We start from the raw sequence: 17,220 nt of genomic DNA on the forward strand, positions 1-17,220 counted from the left end.
AAGTTATTCTTTTCTTAAAACAAATATCAGGAGAGATTAAAAAAATTCCAAATGTTGATACAAAATCTAGCTAATTCTAACACAATTTACTAACCCTAGTAAAGAATGGGCAATATACAAAAAGAATAATAACAAACACACCTTGAAAGCATAAATAAACATAGAAACCATATATAACAACATCACCAATCCAATGTGATCCCCCTTGAAGTGTAAAGGTTATCAATATACTTTATAACCGGAAGCGAGGCCTTTATGTACCTTCTCATTTCATTCTCAGCCGATTCATCTGTAACACATCATCAATGATCAAAATGTTAAAATGTTGTTTACCCATAAAAAAATTTCAAAATTGCACACTTCCCCATGGTTTAGAATGAAAACATAACTTGGGTTCACAAGAAACTAGGATTTCATCAATATTAGATAGGGGTGTGCATGAAACTAAAATAACCGAAATGTAACTAAGATAACTGACGTAACTGAACCAAAACGAAATTTTGGTTTTATGTTTTTTTAAGAAAAACCCAAAACCGAAAAAACCGAACATAATAACTGACGGAACCGAACCCAATAAAAAACCGACAGTGCGGTTTTATCTTTTTTTTTTAAGAATAACCTAACACCGAAAAAACTGAAAAAGCTGATGGAACCAAACCCAATAAAAAAAACCGACAGTGTGGTTTTACATTTCCTAAAAAACTGATTTTTCTATTCAATTTCGGTTTTGCATCAACCAAAAACTGAAAAAACCGAACCGATTATTAGAAAAAAAAAACCAATATAAGTAACTTATAAAACTTTAATAAATGGTGTAACCAAAACTTTCAGATCTAAATGTATAACAATCAAGATTAATCATTAAACCTAAATTTATTAATTTGGGCCATTTTTTCGGCCCAAATTTTCAAGCCTAAATAGTAAAACTGAGAGCACAGAAACCTAACCGAACCCATTGTCAAAACCGAAAACCCCAAAATCAAACGATTTCCAAAAGCCCAAAAATCAAATTTTCGATTTTTGGTTCTGTTTTAGCCCAAAACCGACCCACACACACCAATATTACATGAAAGGAAGCCGATTAGCTCACCGGTTTCATTAAGATTCAGCAAAAGCTGATCCCTTGTAGGAAGAGCACACATTCCAGCAGAAACTGCAGTCCTAACAGCCCATGTGTGATAAGGTGCACACACTTGTTTATAAGCAGATGAAGCAGCTTCTTTCAATGAGTAATCACTGCATGATTACAAGAACATCATAATATTAATACATGAAAAATAAAAGATGATTAATGCGGCGCAGCTTGTTGCCCGTTTGCCTGCCACTTTATTGTAATCGTTTTGAGTATAATGAAAAATCATTATATATATATAAAAAAAAAACTTAAACAAGAAAATGCATACTCGGTAGACAAAAAGTTCTGAAACAGCTCTCGGATGAGATCTAAGCCCTGTCTGACTCTGCGCAGCTTGCGAGTCAGGCTTTCGGCTGCCTGCACTGTGTCGGTTTTGACATCACAGTCGATTACTTTGCTCAAAGTGCCATATACACTTGCTGCATCCAAAAGATCATTGACCTGAAAGTGATAATCATGGAATTTAAAATATGCATACAGATGATCATTAAACTAGATTTTCGAAATGCGAATCAAACATGATTTTATTAACGAATCCGGATGAGCAGACGGTGATCGTTAAACTAGCGTTTGCGGATAAATCATGATTTTATTAACGAATCCAGATGAATTTGACCAAGAAATGAACAAACCTCGGATGTGCATTCCATTTTAGCTAATTTGACTAATACTTCTAGGGGTGTAAACGAGCCTAGCCCGAGCTCGTTTTAGTTTAAGAGGGCTCGAGCTCGATCTTGGGTCATGAGTATTTTGTCAAGCTTGAGCTCGACTCGTTTAGAATTGCATTTCTAAAGCTGCAGCTTGGCTCGTGAGTAGTTTGTCAAGCTTGAGCTCAGCTCCGGCTCAGGTTCGACTCGTTTATTTTTATTAATTATTTTATTCATATATTTTTACAATTATTTACATATATTAATGGCTATTATATAAAAAAATATCAAATAAAAACTATATATTTAATAGGCTCGCGGTCCAGCTTGACCTCTAGATTCGAGTTTTTATCGGGCCGATCATGGATATAAAATCTAAATACAGTTTCAAACCAATCTCAAAATCATTATAAAATTCAGATGCATTCAATGAAGAACTTAGCAAACCTTGGATGTGTATTCCATTTCAGCGAATTTGAAGGCGATACCGAGTGATCCAAACAGTACAGAGATCAACGAACACGCCTCACAAAACGGTTTAATATCGAGGTCAAACGAACCATCCTTTATGTTGCCTGATTTAACCGAACCCGATAATTCTTCGAATGCATCTGCAATAAGAGAAAGAGCAGTTCCTTCTCCGGCATCTTCGAATTCATCGTCTTCAAAACTGATCATAATATTTCACAGGTGAGCAAACGAGCCGCTCGTGAGGTAAAGAAAAACTCGAAATGAGCCAAGCCAGAGCCTCAAACGATGCTCGCTAAGTTATCGAGTCCGATCTTGAGTTCTATGTATTTTTAAGTATGTATATGCATAGGTCGGTTTGGTTCGGTTTTTAAGGTTTTTTAGACCGTCTGGTTTTGATTTTTCATATTTTATTTAGTTTTGATTCAGTTCGGTTTCGGTTATTTTTAGGTTAATCATTTTTAGGCTTGCAATTTTTGGCCCTAAAACAAAAATCTATAAATTAGGTTTAGTTTATTTATTTAATTAATTATTTTACACGCAAAACTAAAAACAAAAACCAAAAGTTCAATTCTTTATAAAAACATAAAACTAAACCGTCACTTCTTGTTTCGGTTTTGTTTTTTCGAATTTGCACACAAGCTCGAGCTGAGATTTGGCTTGTTTAAGGTCACGCACGCGAGCTCGAGCCTAGCTTAAGCTCATTTAAGGTTCTCTCAACATATAAATAATATTCAAGCCAAGCCAAGCCGAGTCAAACTTAGGAAAAAAGTTCTAAACGAAGCAAGCTCGAGCATGGCTCGTTTACACCAATTGAACAAAAGGATGATGAATAACATATTGAAATGGAGATTAATGAAGAACTTACTTGTCAGATGTTGTGAAGTATGAAAAGATATCCACGACTTGTGATATTGAAGAAGTTGCAAAGTTGATAATAATAATAATAATAATAATAATAATAATAATAATATGTGATTGGTGTGGTGTAGAAGGAAAATGGGAGACGTGTATATGAAGGTAGGTGGTAACTACTTTACAAGCCGGCCAGAATATTATTATTATTATTATTATTATTATTATTATTATTATTATGTGAGTTGGGGTAACCGCATGTCAGACTTGACTATTATTATACATATATTATACATATATATTCCTATATTCCACAATTATTAGAAGTGGTGTTGAAACTTGCAAGATCTTGTGTTTTTAAGTGTTGACAAATTGAACCCTTGTAAATGTTAAAGCATTTTTTTTTGGTAGGGGTGTAACATGATTGGCTTGGTTAACTTAAAGCTAAGAGTTTGGTTCGTTAAGAGGTTTTTCAAGCTTTAGTTTGGATCGTTTTTCACATTAGTTGTTATTATAAATAATATAAATAAGCATAATTGAGAAGTTTGGTGACACAAAGTTTTTTTAAGGCTATGCTTTGACTATTTATATAATTACTTTAAGATTTATTTGAATTATTGCATTGGTTTGATGGTTGATAGAATCCTTCCTAATTTTTGATATACTAATTGGTTCAAGTTCAAGACCCCACTGAATCACTTTTTTTTTTGCTTTTTCTTTGTATCCATTGATTGTTGTATTAGTTATTTTTAATTATGTTTTATTTGTTTATTTCTTTTAAATTTGACAAAATTATTTTTTAGGTTTAGTTCTCGTACGTGTAATGAACCTAATTGATACCGATAGAATTCGCATCAACTCGTCGTAACACCAGTGCTTTTGTTTTAATCCCGTACACTCGCCATCTCAACGCCCAACATCGACAACGGTCTGGTTTTACCAACGCTCGAGTTTTACCGACCGATGCCACCCATTGGTTCAACTCATTTTTTATAATTTTTTGTTTTATATTTGGTTTTAATTCCGATATGATAATGCGCGCCACCGAATTCACATCGACTTACTGGCTCAACGCTTGGGTTTTACCACTATCCGAGTTTTACCCACCTGCTCTGCATAACGCGCTGGTTAAAAACTAGTTTATGTATATTTATAGTTTTATATAAATCGGAATATGATATCATTTAGATACTTTCACAATAATTTAATATGTAATATGTATTGAAATATTAAATAAAAGTTATATAAATAATATGCTTGTTTAACTACGGGATTTTAGTAAAGCTTAACATGTGAGGCTCGAGCTTGTTTTATTTAAGGAGCTGCAATATAAGCTCAAACTCATTTATCCTAGATTGATTGGAGCTTTTAGTGATAAGATCTAAGGCACCAAGGCGCTTATGAGTAACTCGAATCATTTACACCTTAAAAAGCGCAAGGTTTGTTTTCGTTTATCTTTTGAATAGCCAAAATGCAACGATTATCAAAAGGCTTGCCTTTTTAGTTTTTACTAGGGCTTAGCACGATTTGGTTCGATTATGTTAATTTCAGGTTCTTTTCGGTTATTTTCAGGGTTTTTTCAATTATGTGTTGATATTGCAAAAATAAAAAATAAAAAAATGAAAATGCATATATTAAACTTGTATAAGAACGTGTTAGAGTATCACACACACACACACACACACACACACACACACATATACATATAGAATTCAAAAAACAAAAATAGGCTCGCGTTACGTGGAATTATACAAATATAAAGTTGCTAAATAGAGTTTAAAACATTAAAAGTTTAGTCCCGATCTTTATTCATCATCTTATATATTTATCTTAAAATTTTAGTCAATTCCTCATCATCTTGATAATCTTTATCATCATCATTCGGCTCGGTTTTTTTCGGTTTTTTAAAAATGAATAACCGAATCGAAACCAAAATTTCAGTTTTTCAAAAAAAAAACAAGAAATTAACCGTCGGTTAATGCTTCGGTTCGGTTTTTTCGGTGCGATTTTTTCAGTTAATTCGGTTTTCTGCTCACCCCTAGTTTTTACCATTGTCTTCAAGCATGTTTTTCTTTCGAGTAACTAAAATAATAAAAATTAGCATATTCATATACACTTTAGAATTAAGTTTTATAGACTATGATAATCACATCAGTTCTCTATCTTTTGGACTTAATATACTAGCATTCGACTATATGAGGTCCAAATATAAAATATAAAAATAAAATCTACGTTCATTGTGTGGAGAATCCGCGTCGGCTTACATTCATGTATTCATGAGAATGGGATAACATTAACTTTTGGACCACTAGCCACATAAGTCTAGTTTCAAAACAAAAAGGACTTAGATTGTATATACATATAAAATAAAGGTATGCAATGTCTTTTCCTAAAAACAGAAGGGCATCAATTATAGGGATTCTCATCATTTTGGCAGGCTGTGACAGTAGTGGTTGTTGAAACATATGCCACAATAACATTATTTTCTCCAAAAAGCATCTGAATTTAAATGTTAGTTGTTTTTATTAATAAATTAAAAGTTTACTCAAATTAATTGTTTTTTTTTTAATAAAAAATATGGCTTAAGGCTGAGGGGTGTGGAGCGCGAGAAAGGGCGCGTGAGCCCATCCGCTCGCGCCCCGGGGCGCGAGCACCACACCACACCACAGAGGGGTGTGGAGCGCGAGAAAGGGCGCGTGAGCCCATCCGCTCGCGCCCCGGGGCGCGAGCACCACACCACCGGGGCGCGAGAGGGGCGCGAGCGCGGAAATCCAGGCAGGCGCAAGAGGGCTAGCGGCTGGGATAACGCGTGAAGTGGCCTGGGAATGCGTAAATAGAGCCGCTGGGCTCTTTGTTTATTAAAAAAAAAAAAAATTTTCCTCTATAAAACCAATATCACATACCAATATCACATACCACACCCAAAACCCAAAATCACCCCATCTTCCAAACCTTTTTTTAAAAACATGGCTGGAAATTGGTACCCAAACCTAGATTCAGATTACAGTTACGACGATTTATGGTCGGCACCGGACCAACCGATGTTTTATTCGGGGTCGCAACAATCATCCGGCTTTCAACCATAATTTTTTTTTAGATATTAATGTGTTTTTTTAATTAATGTGTGTTTTTTTAAATAATTTATGAGTTTTTTTAATAATACGTTTTTTTAATACATTTATAAAAAAATAAAAAAAAAACCGCTCGCGCCCCCTCTCGCGCCCCTCCACACCAGGGCCCGGGGCGCGAGCACCACAACCAACACCCATCTTATCAAGTTTCTCTCTCTGCCACACGTCACAATATTATTGGCTGGAGCCCCCACTCGCGCCCCCTCACGTCACAAAGTTTACTCAAATTAATTGGTTTTTTTTTAATAAAAAATATGGCTTAATCAGTGGACAGATTATCAAGGTTATTGTATTCCAAATGGTCATATTAGATAACTCACATGTTATAAAATCAGTAAGAATTAAATAAATGGTTTTGAAATAATGATTGGGTTGAATAGTTAGTGTAAACCAAAGTCATTTGATTTAATGGATCACATAAATGAAATTTTAAAGTTTGGACTCTAAGATTGATCCATATACATAGGGGCGGATCCGCGTAGAGGCCACTAGACTTATGTGAACACTAGACTTATGTGAACACGTTGATTTTAAAATCTTTAAGTGAGGCGATAAGATTTTTTAGAAGTAAGCCTATAACAAAAATTCAAGGTTGTGTAGTGGTAAACTCATTCTTTCTTAAACCTTCTAATATTGTTAGTTCCCGAGTTAAATTCATTCTAAGGCTGCTTTTTTTTAGGCAAACCATCATTATGTTATTAGCTAGGATTTTAAAGGGCTAAAAAAGGTTTCCACTCCAAACTTATTTATTTCTAATGACCTCGCAATTTTGTTATGTGTTTTTTAATTATCATATCGTTTTATTATGATATTATGCTATATAATATTCTATGATCGAACCCGAACATTTAATGTTCGATTGTGTGAAATTTGGGTACCCAAAAATGGTAAAACAATAGAAAAATAATATTGGGTCCACACCGCATAAACATAATATGTAAAATTTATGAATTAAATACATAAAAAAACATATATATTTATGTGTGTGTTTGAACGTGTGAAAATTTTGGGGTGGCCATATCAATTTTCCGTTTCCATTGCTTTTGTTTTTCTTACTACCTTTTTTTTCTCTAATTTTCCAAACAAAATTTAAGTTGCGTATAACTTTGACACGATTTAAATAGCTCACAAGTAACTCATCATTTTATATTTTGAAAACACCCCAAAAAAACATGGGTTTCTTATAATCTTCATGTTGCCTTTCATATACCCTAGCAATCAAAGATGAACAAACACACGATCAATTACATTATACGAACCGTGCTCAACTTGTTAGGTTTCTCGGTCATAATTGAAGGGCATGGGTGCGAACCACATCCTGATGACCGAGTAAATTTTTGGTTCTTATCAATGCTAGTGTATATCTTATTGCTTGATACAAATAATTGTTTTGTTTAGATTACATCTACTTATCCTGTATTTGTAAAATATATCCTTGTAAGCAAGCTAAATTGTCAATAATAGCTAATGAATGGCCACTAGCATACTAATGCATAGGCTACCAATAACCAAGTCACAGAGACCAATTGAGACATCAAACATGGATTACAATAATAATAAAAACAAAACCATTGCAAAAGGTTGAATTGTTTGCAGTTATTCATAAGTTTTTAGGTTCTAGTTGATAAAAAAAAAAAAAAAAACGTTGATTATCTTTTCATCGTTTAATCCTTTTCGCCATCTTCTCGATGTAATCCCTAGACGAATCTCCACTCTTAGTAATTGTGATACTTCGTTTATTACCCGTGGATATCACCTCAGCCGAAACATTGAGAATACCATTACTATCAATGTTAAAGCAAACCTTAAGCGTTTCTACACCTTCATGTGTTGCTGGGATGCCATGAAGAGTAAACGTGCCAAGAAAGATATTTTCGGTGACATCTTTGCCCTCGCCTTGATACACATCAATTATCACGGCTTCGTGGTTGTCACAGAGAGCGGAATAAACCTGCTCCTTGACGACGGGTATGGGCGTGTTCCTAGGGATCACAACACTCATTATAGTATGCAATTTTAGATCATGACTTAGAACTCTAATGCCAAGAGAAAGAGGTGTCACATCTAGTAGTACCGAATCCTTGACCATTTTGTTACCATAACCGCTTAAGTTTGCAGCCAACACTGCGGCACCCTGAGCGACTGCTTCGTCTGCATGAATGCTCTTACAAAGTGGCTTCTCATCGAAAAAATCCGTCAGCATTCGTTGCACCTTAGGAATCCGTGTCGACCCACCAACGACAACCACTTCATGAACATCGCGCTTGTGCATGTTTCCATCTCTCAAACAATTCTCCACATGCTTAATGCGCATAACAAAGAAACCAGCATTAAGTTCCTCGAACTTCGCCCTACTAAATTTCGTCGTGAAATCGATTCCCTCGTGTAAACAGTCGATTTCAATCGGAGTTTGTGTCGTTGAAGACAAATCCCTCTTTGCTTTCTCGCACGCAATTTTCAACCTCATCATCGCTCTGGCGTTCTCACTCACGTCTTTCTTCTCTCTCCTTTTAAAGATATCAACACAATGATTCACCATCAACTGGTCAAAATTTTTGCCACCCAAACGAGTACCACCGCCCACGGCTTTAACAGTAATGGTCCCAGCATTGTTGATCTAGAGAAGCGACACATCAAAGGTTCCACCACCCAAATCAAATACCATCACATTCTTCTCATTAGGAGTATTAATGTCAACACTCTTATCTAGACCATAGGCGATTGCTGCTGACGTTGGCTCATTGATCAAGCGCATGACATTAAGCCACGCCAACACACCGGCATCCATGGTCGCCTGGCGTTGCTTGTCACTAAAATATGCAGGAACGGTTATGACTGCATCAGTAACCGTTGTTCCAAGATACGCTTCGGCAGCTTCTTTCAAGTTTTTTAGAAGATATCTCTTCTGGTGAAAACTTCTTTTCTTCGGACTCGTGTTCAAATACAATGATCGGCTTCTCCCCTGGCCCTTCAACTACCTTAAAAGCCCTAGTAATAATATCTTTCTGCACCACACCATCACTGAATCTTGTTCCCATTAAACGTTTCACATCTGCAAATTATCATTCAAAAAAAAATTAAGAAAAAAATGATCCTACAGACAACAAAGTTACACATACACAATTTAAACTTCCACCCACACAGTACATATATGAACTTACTTGGTAAAAAAATGAACCTATACGTGATAAAAAGTTGGCATACACATTTCAAAATACCACCACATAATACATATATGAACTTACACAGTACAAAATATTTTTTTTACATTAAACTATATATAATAAATAACAGACAATGATAGTTACATATACGAACTTACAAAGTAAAAAATGAACCTACACACGATAAAAGTTTGACATACACATTTCAAAAATACCACCACACAATACATATATGAACCTATATGGTACAAAATAAAATTTTTTATTACATTAAACAACATATAATAAATAACAGACAATGATAATAACATAACATTTCACATCTACAAATTGCTATTTGAAAAAAAAATACAACTTAAAAGGTCATCAAATCAATATAACATTTTATAAAAACCAACCAACTTACCAAAAACAGTGTTTTTAGGGTTTCTGGTGCTTTGATTTTTTGCAGCCTCACCAACTAGAAGTTGCATTTCATCCCAAGCAACACATGAAGGAGTAATCCTGTTACCTTGTTCATTCGGAATGATTTCGACACGGTTGTGTTTATCAAACCAGGCTGCCACACAAGAATATGTTGTTCCAAGATCAATACAATTGCAGTTCCTTCAACTCTCTTGGCCATTTTCAAACAAAATGAATATGATGAATAAATGTGTATGAAAACTAAATGGTTATATTATGCTCTCTTTAAATTTCAAATATGTAAAGTAGGGAAAAAAGGAAGAGATTTATAATTCTCCGGTGGTTTATTGTTGTAGCCAAAGGAAAGTGTATCACTGATTCTTTGAAGGAGATTTGTAAGAAAATTAATATTAATATATTGTAATGTACTACTTTTATTACTTAATAATCTACTAAGTTTTCATTTTATTATCATTAGACTTCAAAAATAAAATTTTGAGCAAAATCTTCAACCTATCATAGTATCATGGATATATAGGTTACATCAAATATAATCAGTGTTGTAAAAATAGTTAGTCGCTAGTCGAGCGGGATTAATTATATCCTCATGTATAATTTTCAGTTTTATATATACAGGCACACATTTTTATATGTAATCTCCGGTTTTATACATACATAAATACCTTTTGGTCGGAAATTGGCTGGAATCTCGCTGGAAACCGCTGGTTTTTTATGGAATCTCGTCGGAAACAGCTGATTTTGGTCGGAATCTCGGCATAAACCGCCAATTTTGGCCGGATTTGACCATTGACCGATTAGCCCAAAATTAATCAATAAAGTAGGGACTAGCGATTAACCAGGGATTAATCAGCGCCTAACCGGGATTTTTGCAACACGGAATATAATCATATTATATTTATTTCAACTATATACATATATGACTTATGGTTACTTTAACCATCTAACCAAAAGTGATACAAATCAAACATGGTTTCCTAGCTCAATCTCATGATCTTGGTGACCATCTCTATGAACAACCTCAAGTGGCTTAAAAGTGTAAAACTTAGCACAAAACAAGTAGTAAACCAGATTAACAACTTGCAACAATGTGATCATTCAATAAAAATACTCCAGCTTTCCTTTATTCAAATTATCATCAGGCAACCAGTTTGACCCATCTGCCCCTTGGCTAAACTTATGCACCAAAGTCACCAAAAGGGTACTCATGTAATTCCCAGCCGAAATCGCCATCCAAAACAACGCAGCCGCCGTGCTCCTCATACTCTCGGGTGCTTGATCATACAAAAACTCTAAATGCCCGATTGCCATAAACGCTTCGGCTATCCCATGAAGGCAATATTGAGGCACCAACCAATAAACCACTATGGGAACCATTTCATGCGGTTTATCAACCAAACCATGCACAATAGCGACGTTTTTACGCTTTATTTCCATGAAGCCGGCGATTAATGTAGCGAATATTGATATAGTGAATCCTATGCCCATTCTACTAAGGAATGACACCCCCCTTCTACCCCTGTGAACCTTTTCATGACGGGAACGAACATGCGGTCGTAGAAGACAATGGTGGCTAGCATGGAGGTTAAGGTGAAGACGGACATGGACCCAGCGGGGATTTGGAAGGTTTTCGTGAGGTGGCAGTTCATGGTTTTGGCTTGTTGAAGGGAGAAAGTGTTTTGTTGGACATATGCTGTGAATAGAATGATGCCAGAAGCCCAGATTGGACCCATTCTGATTAAGGATTTGAGTTCCTCAACTCCGTGGACTGTGTTTAGTCTCCATAGGTTTGGTTTTGATTGGGAATTTGGGATTTTGCTTGGTCTTTCTGTGTCACAATGGCAGCTTTGTCCAAGAACCTGAGTTACAATAAACATATTAGCCTTGTAAGCTAAGGTCAAGTTATAAAAATGAGAAGGATTTATAGCCACACAAAAAAACCATTCAAAATTTTTTTAAAAAATTAAATAAAAAATCATAACTCAAAATTTAATAAAAAAAACAAAAAAAGTAAAAACACAAAAATGTTTCCATTATCTTCCTCGTTCTAAAAAAACACACACAATGTTGAGGGAAAAAGATCATTGTGTCTTTTTGTTTATCATTGTGTTTTGTGTTTATTTTCGTTATTGATTTGTCTTTTTCCCTTGACATTGTGTCTTTTTTCTTGATATTGTGTTATATTACTCAACATTATGTTATATTTTGCGATATATTGTGTTTTTTCAGTTATAATTGTGTCTTTTGTTCATTTTTATCATTGTGTCTTTTCAGCGTTTTTGTTTTTTTTTTTTTGAACGAGAATGACGAGGGAAACATTTTTGTTTTTTTAATCTTTTCGTTTTTTATTTATATTTTGAGTTATGGTTTTTTTTTAAAACTTTTTTTAGTGTTTTTTGTGTGACCACAAATCCTTCTCACGCACTCTTATCATTTTTGTCTCCCTTTGTATTTTAACATTTCCCAGTAAGTTAAACACAAACTGTTTGACGGGAAGTTTGTTTATGTTCGTTCTTTTACATTAGTTTATGTTTGTCTAATTGTCTTTTAAGGTCTATTAACATAGTCATTTTAAAAAGTTGAGTCCAATCTATATTGTTGTTTACTAAAGTATTAGATGTTGACTCATCTGATGTGACTGATCATGTTGCTTAGACAATAATCTGGATATTGTTGTTTACTTCTAATAGGACCGTCCAAAAACTCGCGCTTCCTCGAAGACGAAAAAGCTTGATCCAAATTAATGACTCATTTGTGAACGATCCTAGCTGGCTCGACTCGGTTTGTAAATGAGCACAAGCCAAGGCAAGCTTGCTCGTGCTGCTTATTTAAGTTAAAGTCAAGATTTAATTATAAATAGACGACTTGTCTTGATTAGCCACGAGCTGGCCCAAGCTTTTTACGAGCCGAGCACTAGCTTAATATTTCAGCTAGTTATAATAAATGAACCATTGCGGTTCGGCTCTGCACTTGTGTCCATACATGTTCGTATGTGTCCATTTAGGTTCATTAAGAATATTAATGAACAAACATAAACGACGACGAACATGTTCATTTCCTTAACAAAAGAAGGCAAGCAAGAAAAATCTATTCCTTTAACTTTTCGTGTTTGTTCATTTGTTTAGTTAAAGCTAAACAATTCGGTTCTTTTACATGCATACAAAAGTGGCATGAACAAAAGGTGGCATATAAGAATATTAGAAGTAAGCTGTGGTTTTCGTCCCTGTGGTTTGTCAAAATCTGCGATTTTAGTCTAATAGTTACAAATTTGCGATTTTCGTCCATGTGGTTTCATTTCACTAGCAATTAAAACCAATCACACTAACCCCGTTAGGTCAGCTCGTTCACGTGAGGGGCAATTTTGCCCTTTTTCTCCCCAAATAAACCCCAGCTCTAATTCGCAAGCCCCCTCACGTGAGAGGCTGGGGTGTATTTGGGAAAAAAAGGACAAAAATGCCCCTCACGTGAGGGGTATGCTGATGGGTTTAACGCCAGACTTAACGATGTTAGTGGGATCGGCTTTAATTGCAAGTGAAATAAAACCACAGGATGAAAATCACAAATTTGAAATTATTGGACTAAAACCGAGATTTGGACACACCACAGGAATGAAAACCGCAGTTTACTCGAATATCAGACTTACTTCATTTGTTCAGTATGAAGAAGTCTCCCAGCAACAGAAATAGAAGCATCAAGCTCATTATTCTCATAAAGCATCTTATCATCCAAAACCATAGGCACCTTTCTCTTCCTATAAGCTGCCACACACACTTGCACCAACCGCGTAAACGGGCTACCCGACGGGTCCATATTTCTATACAAACGGTACCCAAGAACAAACGCCACAATCGATATAGCCATAGCTATAGACGGGACACCGAGACCCCAACCCCACCCGACATAATCTTGAATATAAACGATTACCGTCACGGCCACAAGATTAGATGTCCCCATGCAAAAATAATACCAGTTGAAAAACTTCCATGTGCTAGCCTTTTGTTTTTCGTCGGTTTCATCAAACTGGTCCGCCCCAAATGCCACCACACAGGGTCGGATACCGCCTGACCCAATGGCGGTTAGCAAAAGGGATATGTATAATATTGCGAGTTGGCCCGAGTTGGCTTCTTGGCATACTTGTCCATCTTGGCATGGTGGTGGTCTTAAGTTTGGGAGTATTGCTGATATTGTTAGTGATATCATACCCTATAAATAAGAATTGAGGTTAAATAAAATTATACTAAAATTATAAAACAGGTTAAAATGGATCACTATATAAAACTTGTTAAGTTAAAACGGGTTCATATGTGTCAGCACCACCCATGACTATTGTTTGTCGTTGACAGTACTGTCATAAAAAGATATAGCAGGTGAAGCTGTTTTTGTACTTTATTTTTAAAAAGCGACTTATTTTAACCCAAGTTCATTTTGGTAAAGGAAAAAAACTTATTTTGGCCCAAACCAAGTTAGCATTATTTTTAAACGGCCCGTTTGGTTAGGCTCATTCTGACCCATTACCTGATTTGACTGGCCCGTTTCGTTAAGTTCACAACCAGTTACCAAGAAAAAGTCATGAATTGTGAACTGAACAAAGTTGAAAATTTTAAAACAGCCCTTTTTGCTCAGAACTCGTTTTAGCCTGTTACCTGAACCAACCGGCCCGTTTTGCGAGGCTCACAACCAGTTTCTAAGATAAACTGCATGAATTTTGACCCGAACCAGATTGAAAATCTTAAAACGACCCGGTTTACTCAGAACTTGTTCTGGCCCGTTACCTGAACCGACTGGCCCGTTTCACCAGGCTCACAACCAGTAACCAAGAAAAACTGAATGAATTTTGACCCGAACCAAACATAACTTTTTTTAACACAACCTATTTTGACCAAACTCGTTCTGACCCAAGCAGCCCGTTTTTCCACGCCCACAGCCCGTTACAAAGAAAAACCGCATGACTTTTGACCCGAACCAAATCAAATATTTTTAAAACGGCCCGTTTTGCTCCTGACCAAGAAAAACTACATGAACGAACAAACGAACGAAAACTTACAGTTTGATAAATAACGGAAGCAACTGTAATGGTCCAAAACCGGCCTGCAAAAGAATCCGCGATAAAAGCCCCGATCAAAGGCGTCAAACTAGAGGTGCCACCAAAGTTGGTCAACGTGTTAGCGGCTTTAGTCATCGGCATATTAAGTTGTGTTGTCAAATAACTGATCATATTGGTCTGAAAGCCCACCATAGCCAACTTCTCACACACCTCATTTGCTGCATAACACCAAAATAACACTTAAACATCAAGAACACATGCACCCTTTTTTGCATTTTATTAAAAAAAATAATATTAATAATAGAGTAAACTGCGGTTTTTTTCCCTGTGGTTTGTCCAAATCTGCGGTTAGTCCAATAGTTTCAAATTGCGATTTTTGTCCCTGTTGTTTCATTTCACTTGCAATTAATCCCGAATTCGTTAATCCCGTTAAGTCTTGTCGTTAAACCTGTCAGCGTGTCCTTCACGTGAATTTTGTCATTTTTCTCCCCAAATAAACCCAAATCCTAGTTCGCAAGCCACCTCATGTGAGGGGCTAGGGTGTATTTTGGGAAAAAAAGGACAAAACTGTCCCTCACGTGAAGGACACGTTGACGGGTTTAACGATCAGACTTAACGGGATTAGTGAATTTGGGTTTAATTGCAAGTGAAATAAAACCACAAGGGCGAAAATCACAAATTTGAAACTATTGGACTAACCGCATGTTTGAACAAATCACTAGGACGAAAACCGTAGTTCACTCTTAATAATAATAATAATAATAATAATAATAATAATAAAGAGTGGTGTACCAAATATGAAAGGCATGGTGATGAGTCCACCTTTGGGCTTTTTTCCCTTTTCATGGTTTTTGTGTTGTGTGTCTTCCATTGTTATGTTGTTATGAGTTATAGTTTGCTAAATTGTGTACATATTTATAGGGGATGGTGTAAGTTAACTTTAGGATTTTGTCACTATATATTTGTGGCCATAAATCAGTGTGAATGAAGAGCAAAATATAAAAATGTGCCAATATTTTGGATTTATTTGGTGGCTCATTTGATAGGTATAGGAATTTGATATTATCAATATATCATTGTGGGTTCTAAATGTTTTAAGTTGTTATTGCTTTTTGTCTTTTATGAAGTAACTGAATATAAGAGTAAAACTTTCATAGCATATCATGTATACATATACCAGACTAAAAAATTATTATATAAAGGTTTTTAGCATGAGGATAATTAATAAATATTGTCATAAATTCAAGATGCATTTATGTTCATAAAGAAAAAAATCGAATTAGAAAAATGGAAACCATAAACATACGCAACGGGTAGTACATGTATTCGGTTACAGAATTGGATATGAGATTAATTATAAAATCTTTTGGTGATCAAGTATGGACGTGTGTTTATAGCTAGATTATTCAAAACTAATATTATATTATCCACATTTACTTGCATGTAAACCGAATATATTAATATATTATATAATTCTGAAGAAATAATAAATAATATTTTAAATATGTTAAAGTTGTTAAAAGTTAAAAAAATATTACGAATATACTTTGATTATTTGATATTATAACTTTTGGGATAAATTAAGATTGTTTTCCTGTGATGGGAATCATAACAAGTAATTTATATTCGTTTAAGATCATGAACCATGGTACCCGTAAAGAAACATGTGTATACGACCGGTAATGAATAATCAGACATGTATAAAATCAAGAATATCGAAAACCATCACAACCCTAACTTAGTGCCATTCTTAGATTATATAGGCATATCAAATTCCCATTCTAACTTTAAATGTATCAAATATAGACATTCATAACGTAACACTTAATTGTATTTCGATTTTGATCGTTAACTCATATGAATTGCTAGATTGGGCGCTACGATGACATCGATATTGTCATAATCCTAAATATTTTCGGCAATTTACCTCGATTATTTATATTAAAACACGAAGAAAAACAATATAAATGTTTTAGTTAAAAGAATTTAAGTTCTTAGTTAAAAATACAAGTAAATAATCTGATCTTAAATATATATAGACGAAAACTTCCTAAATTCTCTCAAGCCACCAGATTGCTTTATTTGTAAATAAAGGCTTTTCATGCATTTGACCTGAATTCACGGGTATGGGTCTCATCAAACACAGATAGCTCTTAAACGGGTTATAACATCTCATTATATCAAAAATTAACCTCATCAAATATTTGATATGAAAATCTTATAAAATAAGGACATACTAAAATTAATATCCGATTTTTTGTAAAAGATATCTACCTATTCTAATAACGTAAAATGAATATGGACACTTGTCATGTTTTGGTTAATTCTCATAATTTTTTCCCTCCAAAATTAA

The 17,220-nt window shown here is 34.9% G+C and overlaps 1 protein-coding gene and 1 pseudogene across 2 annotated transcripts; both read right to left on the reverse strand.

Annotated features, from left to right (window-relative positions):
* Positions 1 to 2,460, reverse strand: LOC143572420 (ACD11 homolog protein-like). Its single transcript, XM_077057591.1, has 4 exons — positions 2,230 to 2,460; positions 1,404 to 1,576; positions 1,091 to 1,236; positions 1 to 289 (listed from the first exon to the last, which is right to left on the reverse strand). The coding sequence occupies exons 1-4, from the start codon at positions 2,458 to 2,460 to the stop codon at positions 183 to 185; spliced, it is 657 nt and encodes a 218-aa protein (XP_076913706.1). The 3' UTR covers positions 1 to 182.
* An 8,249-nt stretch (positions 2,461 to 10,709) lies between these two features.
* Positions 10,710 to 15,736, reverse strand: LOC143573460 (protein NRT1/ PTR FAMILY 3.1-like; annotated as a pseudogene). Its single transcript, XR_013142437.1, has 4 exons — positions 15,660 to 15,736; positions 14,868 to 15,085; positions 13,467 to 14,026; positions 10,710 to 11,682 (listed from the first exon to the last, which is right to left on the reverse strand). The product of XR_013142437.1 is annotated as a protein NRT1/ PTR FAMILY 3.1-like (transcript).
* Positions 15,737 to 17,220: the final 1,484 nt, after the last annotated feature.

This window comes from Bidens hawaiensis, unplaced genomic scaffold, assembly GCF_021521415.1.
Source record: "Bidens hawaiensis isolate Kalapana, Puna unplaced genomic scaffold, B.hawaiensis_p1.1 tig00001382_1, whole genome shotgun sequence".
NCBI classification, from domain to species: domain Eukaryota; kingdom Viridiplantae; phylum Streptophyta; class Magnoliopsida; order Asterales; family Asteraceae; genus Bidens; species Bidens hawaiensis.

Bases quoted from the DNA above. Each gene is read 5' to 3' on its own strand.
- LOC143572420 (XM_077057591.1), bottom strand. From the start codon at position 2,460: ATGATCAGTTTTGAAGACGATGAATTCGAAGATGCCGGAGAAGGAACT. The intron at 1,577-2,229 runs GTTTGCTAAGTT...TATCACTTTCAG, and splicing joins AAATGGAATACACATCCAAG to GTCAATGATCTTTTGGATGC. The intron at 290-1,090 runs GTGAGCTAATCG...GATGTGTTACAG, and splicing joins GCTGAATCTTAATGAAACCG to ATGAATCGGCTGAGAATGAA.